This window comes from Euwallacea similis, unplaced genomic scaffold (assembly GCF_039881205.1).
Source record: "Euwallacea similis isolate ESF13 unplaced genomic scaffold, ESF131.1 scaffold_58, whole genome shotgun sequence".
Classification (NCBI taxonomy): Eukaryota; Metazoa; Arthropoda; class Insecta; order Coleoptera; family Curculionidae; genus Euwallacea; species Euwallacea similis.
Window position 1 is genome coordinate 23,217 of NW_027098683.1, and position 7,582 is coordinate 30,798.

At 35.9% G+C, this 7,582-nt stretch overlaps 1 protein-coding gene across 1 annotated transcript; it reads left to right on the plus strand.

Moving 5' to 3' along the window:
* Positions 1–772: 772 nt before the first annotated feature.
* LOC136419026 (odorant receptor 10-like) lies at positions 773–7,341 on the plus strand. Its single transcript, XM_066405209.1, has 9 exons — positions 773–929; positions 2,959–3,150; positions 5,944–6,146; positions 6,198–6,404; positions 6,455–6,696; positions 6,751–6,850; positions 6,904–7,008; positions 7,063–7,218; positions 7,284–7,341. The coding sequence occupies exons 1-9, from the start codon at positions 773–775 to the stop codon at positions 7,326–7,328; spliced, it is 1,407 nt and encodes a 468-aa protein (XP_066261306.1). The 3' UTR covers positions 7,329–7,341.
* The last annotated feature ends 241 nt before the right edge of the window (positions 7,342–7,582 follow it).

A 7,582-nucleotide genomic window follows, 5' to 3' on the forward strand; every position in this document is an offset into this window, starting at 1 on the left:
GAAGGCATTCTAGGTAATGACTTCTTAAAAAGGCATTTTGCCATTATTGACTATGAATCCGACCTAATGTTATTTAATGTTCACCAGCTCCCAATTTTCCATGTCTCTCATTCATAGAATGCTCCTGTATCTGAATGTAATACACATTCAATCACTATTCCCCTAAGATGCGAACACATAGTCAAAATAGACATCTTGAACACTCCTTCAAATCACGAAGGTATTCTCCCAAAATTCGAAATCGCCAATGGTGTTTTTCTATGCGAAAGTCTAGTCTCAATTGACAGTAATAATCAAGCCCTCACTTCAATAATGAATACCACTGAAAAACCTATGGAAATCGCATAACTCAAATTCAATGCTGAAGAAATCAAACCAGAATAAAACACCCAGACTAACTCGAAGATTCTCAATATCGAATTAACCTTTAAAAACTCTGATCCAAATCGTCTAACCAAAATCACAACGTGCTTACGCACCGACCATCTAAGTAACTAAGAAAAAGCATCTCTCATCAAACTATCTCAAAAATACACTCACTTTCCCATGAAATGCACCACCCAGTAATAATAATAATTAAGTCTTGCAATTTTGGCAAAATAATACTTCATAATAGAGTATCAAATGATCAGACTTTCAGTTAAAAGATACAACATTTGATAATGGAAAAATTAATAATGAGTGACATCGCCTCGTACGGCAATGCAAGCACGTACTCTTCGCGGTATGCTTTGCAACAAATGATCAATATCTTCCTGGAGTATTTCATTCCATGCTACCTCAAGATGATGTAGTAGGTCATCTACATTGTTTGGAGGCCTCGGTAAATTTCGAAGACGGCGACTCATCAAATCCCAAAGATGTTCGATGGGCGATATGTCCGGTCACCGTGCAGGCCAAGGCAGTATTTCCAATTGTGCTTCTTCCAGGTATCGTCGAGTAATGTTCGCACTATGTGGTCTTGCATTATCCTGTTGGAAAATACCATTTGGCAAAATTTGCATGAAAGGTACTAATATTGGCCTCAGAACATTGTCAATGTAGCGACGTGCGTTTAGGGTGCCTGGAACGAACACAAGATAAGATCTTCGGCCAACACATATCGCACCCCAGACCATAACACTAAGTGTTAAAGCTGAGTGGCGCCTTTCAGAAAATTGCAAATTTCTTCTTTCACCTCGGTATCGTCTGACTCTTCTACGACCATCATTGATCCATAAACAAAATCGCGACTCGTCACTGAAGACGATATTGTTCCACTCATGATTACAATCAATCCGTTCTTGACACCAGGCCAATCTGGAAGCTTGGTGTTGGACGGTTAGTGACAGTCGTAGCTTTGGGCGGTATGAATGCAGGCCAAAAGACGAAATTCTTCTGTAAACTGTTGCCATCGACACCCGACGATTTAGAGCTCTCATCTAATCTACTGCAACAGACATTGTTATTTAAAATCGATCACCAATGGCCATCCATCTAAGAAGTCGATCTTCACGTGCGTTGCTGCTACGAGGAGGACGTCCAGCTGGACGATGTCGCTGAACCCTCTCTTCAGACCACGAAGACTATATTCTCGCAATCGTGGTGTGGTTCCGAATCATTCTTCGGGTAATTTCACGAAAAAAAAGTCCACCCTCCTTCATGCCGATAATTCACCCTCTATCAATATCCAAACCGTGGGAAAAATTTCGACGCTGTCTCACTGGAGGCATTTTGAGATGTTGAGATGTCTTGTTCACAGTTCAACAACAAAATAAATTGATATTTCGATGTAAATATTATTTTATTTATTTACAATTGAATAAAAAATCTAATAGGTCGATGACAAAAAAACACTAGCATTCTTTCTTTTTTACTGAAAATCTGATCATTTGATACTCTATTATGAAGCATTATTTTGCCAAAATTACAAGACTTAATTATTATTATTACCGGGTGGTGCATTTCATGTGAAAGTGAGTGTATAATCATATATTTAATCTAGAAGGAGATTTATTATTACACTGACTTGATAATGCATATAATACCAACTAAATCCGATATTTCAGTAAATGTCAAAACTTACCGTTACCCCGAAGTTCACAAAACCGAAGTCCACAAACAAATCCGACAAATGCTAGAATAAGTCGTAATCGAACCATTAAACTCACTTTGGAATTCCCCCGCTTGGGTCATCCCCAAAAAACCTTCAAAAGCAGGGAAAAAAGTGGCGATTAGTAATCGACTACCGAAAGCTAAATGACATCGACATTGGTGACTCTTTTCCGCTTCCAAACATTACAGAAATTCTTGACCAATTAGGTCACCCTAAATATTTTACAACTCTTAACTTAGCATCACGATTCCACCAAGTCAAAATGTATCCAGACGACACACCTAAAACCGGATTTTTTGTCCTTTCCGGGCACTACCAATTCAAATGCATGTCATTTGGCCTGCGAAATGCCCCTTCTACCTTTCAAGGGTTTATGAATTCCGTCCTTACCGGTATCCAAAATTACCGCTGTTTCGTCTACCTTGATGATACTGTTATCCACGCTGGAGATCTCATCACTCATAATGTTCGTCTAAAAGAAGTCTTCGACCGTTTGTCCCGTTACAAGCTCAAACTACAACCCGAAAAATGTGAGTTTCTTCGTAAGGAAGTCATATACTTGGGACATCTAATAACTGAAACTGGTGTAAAGCCTGACCCTGACAAAATTCAACCCATCAAAAATTATCCCATTCTAAAAAATGTAAAGGACATCCAAGCTTTTCTAGGACTAGCAGGCTATTATCGCAGATTCATTCCCAATTTTAGTGAACTTGCTCAACCCATTACAAAACTTCTTAAAAAGGACACTGATTTCATTTGAACTAGTCTACAACAAAACGTATTCAATTAACTAAAACAGATTCTAACTCAGGAACCAATTCTTCGGTTTCCCGATTTCTCTACCCCTTTTAATCTTTCAGCCGATGTCAGCGATCCAGCAACTAGTGCTATTCTATCTCAGGGTAAAATCAGTCATGAACTCCCGATAGCCTATGCCAGTCGCAGCTTAAACAAAAGCGAATCCAACTATAGCACGATAGAAAAAGAACTCCTTGCCATAATTGGGGCCGTAAAACAAAAAAGAATATTGAAATGCGCCTTTCGGGAAAAGTGTAGGTTTTTTTAAAACTCTATAAGATGGGCTTATGAAAATAGTATAGTTCCATTTAATTTATTAAAGAAAAATAAAGAAAACCGCTATTACCTGAAAGAATGTCCTCTAGCGATTTTGTTCTGGACTATGGATTTTTGGTCAATGCGGATATTAAATCAGCTTATAATTCCCTCACAATGAAGTACAGAATCACTGAAATCGGATAATTAGAAACAGAGATATGATAATTTGAATTTAGAATGATTCATCGGCTTCTCCCACTTTTATTATGTGAGTTATGAAATTATGTGTCGAACAAAAAAGTTTCAAAATGATGTAATCTTATTGACAGTAAACTAAAATATACTACTTAATTAGTGATTTAGTATAGGTTTGTCGATTTTAAAGAACTACCGTCCCTACTACGCCCCCTTACGGCGATTTCACGAAGCTGAAAACATTTTCCAGAGATTTCTCATAGTCACATTAGTAATAAATTTTTTTATCCGAAGTTGCTACTTGCTCTACTTACCGAGATACAGCCGCTGCCAACGAAAACCGGACACCCTGTATATACAGACCACAGACCCTTAACTTGGTTATTTAATGTCAAAGACCTTAGTTCTCGATTAACTAGATGGCGTTTACTCCTAGAGGAAGGTCCATAACACATTAGGTTAACTCAGACGCATGTTTTATTTTTTTTGTTCAGGACGCTTTCTTATCATCGTTAGAAGTTATCTAGCTGAGGAAAAATCGGATTTTTCCAAAAAAAAATTTTTTTTAATTACTCGGAAAATTGAATTTCAATACTTTTTCTCAATACTAAAATGTCTTACGGGACCGTGGAGTGAAAAGGGGTGTTGGGTGGAGCAGCTAAAACGGGGTTTTGATGTATTTTTAAGGTAGTTCAGGTTAGTTAAGGTTAGTTTTGATGTATTTTTCGAATTTTTCCAAAGAATGACATTACTTGTATTAAATATTTTTCTTGCGCATGGGCCACGCTAATAAGTTACGATAAGGAAAGGTAAAGTAAGTGTAATGGAAAAATAGCAGTAAACAAAGATTTCATACAAAAATAATTAATACAAGTGATGTCACCCTTTGGAAAACTTCTAAAAATACAGCAAAATTAACCTGAACTAACTTAAACTACCCTAAAAATACATCAAAACCCCATTTTAGCTGCCCCACCCAGCACCCCTTTTCGCTCCACGGTCCCATAATATACTTTAGTATTGTGAAAAAGTATTGAAATTAGTGTAAAATTCAATTTTCCGAGTCATTTTTTCTAAAAATTTTTTCGGAAAAATTCGATTTTTCCTCGCTTAGATGACTTCTGACGGTGATAAGGAAGCGTCCTTAGCACAAAAAAAACATTCGTCTGAGTTGGCCTAATGTGTTATAGACCCAGACTTCTTTATCAATAATGAAAACCTGTTCTTGCAATGCAGGTAAGCTAATAGTAATTATAGACTAAAGTTATAATAGAGTCATGAAATAGTAACTAGACACTTAAATATTAATGTCATTGGTATACAATTATACATTTATAAGGATTAAAATATAACTAAATTATACTACAATGCATCATCAACAGATTATTATACAGTATGTCTCAAATAACTGTCGCCTTACCAATGACTAGGTTCCGAAATTTTTAAAAGGACACGGATCGGATAAGAAACCGTTAAATGCCTGGCCTGAAATTTTGAGTAATTTCTTGCGAAGAACATTAGGTTGGATAGATTTTTTTAATTTCAAGTAATTTCCCCAAAAATGTGGAAAAAAACAATATAGTTCAATGACCAGAGAGAAACCCTTCTCCTAGACAAGTTGGGAGAAAGCTACCACTTTAGTATCCCTCAAAAGAAAGTTGATGGATGGAGAGGTATTTAGGCGTTCTCCGGAACTTTTATAGCTATAGGACTCCATGCAGAATCTCGTAGGTAGATGCCAGTTGAAGGCGCCCTTTGAGTGAGAGTTTTTTCTCCGGAAAAAAATACATATGCAAGCGCATAAGTTGAAGTAAAGGTAAAATGTATAAATTGCTCGGGAAATTTTTGGATTTTGTTTCAAATGAAATTGTCGTTTAATTGTAGCATTTGCCAACGTTTCTATCAGATTCCATCAGCTTACGTTAGTACCTAAATTTCAATTAAATTGGTTTTCATAAATAACTAAATATTTATGCTGGAAACTCCCTAGACAACTATGATGTTCTAGCTTTAATAAAAAAAAAACGCCATTGCTTCATGTGCATTTATTATGTAATTACCACATAGCATATGGTAGAGATTGTTGCAACCGATTCTTAAATTCTATTAACATAGAAGAAGCTGTTTCCAGAAAATATCTGGCATTTGAATCTACCTTACCTACCATTCCAAGCATTTAAAACTAATACTAAATTCCTTTAAGGCTCGAATAATGGACATGCTGTATACAATACAATATTTTATTACCTTTGTAATTTGTGCTGCAGTTTAATTACCTCAGTACCGCACTTTGTTGGCAGCTATATATTTGCATCTGCCAAGTGATAGCTAAAGCTACAGCTACCGAAAAACATGATCGTAAGTCAACCATCAAAATCCCGTTAATTATAAAATATCTCTTTGGATATTAGTTCCCTGTTCTAATAACTTTTTCTAGATATACCCCGAATGCAACAACTTGAGAATAGCCATAAAAGGGTGCTCTATGATGGGAATTTTGCCGTCGGAGTTCATGTTTCCAGAAAACAAAAAGATGCGAAGCGCTTATATCGTCTATTCCAACATAACACTTGTTTATTTTGTCGTATTCACAGTCACAGCATACATAGAATTATACTTGATCCTAAACGAAAATCCCATTAAAAAAGATCACATGTCTTTGAATCTATGTGTTACCTTGATACGCATCGTTATTTTCTGTAAGCGATTGATAACACAAATAAGTCCCAGCTTCAAGAAAATGATCAAGACAATTATAGAAGATGAAATGAAGGGAGACCTTATTGATGATGAATTGGTAGAGTTAGCAATGGTTTGGTTTTCATCATATAATATTCCAAAATTCAAGATTCAAAAATTCGAGAGAGAGAACATTGAAAACGTCAATTGGAAATGTAAAATCTACATTTACTGCGTAATTATCGTGAGTTTGATAAACTTCACAAAACCTATTATTGTTGGACCCGTTGAAGAAACATATAGCAATGCGACTAAGATTGTAAGAGAATTGCCTCTATCCTCTTGGTTTCCTTTTAATGTACAAGAGCACTATAAGGTCTACTGAGTTACTTGCCCTATGGACAAATAAATTATTATCAGTTTTAGGCGGCATATACTTTTCAGGTTATAGATGGTATAGTGGGGTCTAATTCTATAGTAGTCATCGATATCCTCATGATCAGTTTAATTCTCTATCCTTGCAGACAGCTAAAAAAGTTAGACCATTTGCTTAGGAATTTTCAGGATTTTAAACGGAAATATCAAAATTTGAATGCCATTGAGGACGAGGAAGAGGCTTTTTTCTTATTTTTTAAACACCTCATTGTCAGACACGAGAATATTATTCAGTGAGTCACAAACCCCTACTATAACCCACTTTTAGGTGATTTCTACATTTTCAGATATGTTAACATCTACAACAAGAACATGGCCTTTCCTATGTTGTTGGATTTTATTCAGAGCTCAATTCAAATTGCCAAGTCTTTAACGCAAGTCTCAGGGGTTGGTAACTTTTCTTCTAGTCGAAATATGCTTTAACTTTATCTTTTAATTAGAACGAAATCACGTTACTGTTAATCGCATGTATAAGTATGTTCTCGTTAAGCATGCTGTTAAGGCTTTGTTTGTATTATTACCATGCCGATGAACTCTTGATTCTAGTAAGTACCTGTTATCAGGAATTCATAAATACCCCCGTTCTTATTCGATTTTAGAGTCAGAAATTGACCCATTCAATCTGGGAAAGCAATTGGCCAGACGAGACTCCTAAAATCAAATTCATGATTTTGATTTTTATCATGAGAGTTCAGAAACCTCTTGTCTTCACGATTGGTCCATTTGGTGTGATGTCGATAGAGTCTTTTATCTCTGTAAGTTTGCATCTACTGATCTCATTGATGTAACTACGGTCCCCATGGAACTCACTCATTTTTAGATACTGAAGGGTACATATTCATACGTGATGCTCATTATGACATAATTGATAATGCAGTAGGGGTAGGTATATGTTAAGACACGACAAATCGTCTCTAATACATGATAAATACGTCACTTACACGAGTTTTTAAATAAAAAATAAATGTGTGCATACCATGCATTAGATGCCACTCAATTGTAATAGTGCTGATAGATGTACTATCAAAGGATGATAAATGAACACGAAGATCAACAGAAGTTGATTTTACTCTAAGTATCAACAACATACCTTATACCCTCCTATATAATTTTAATAAG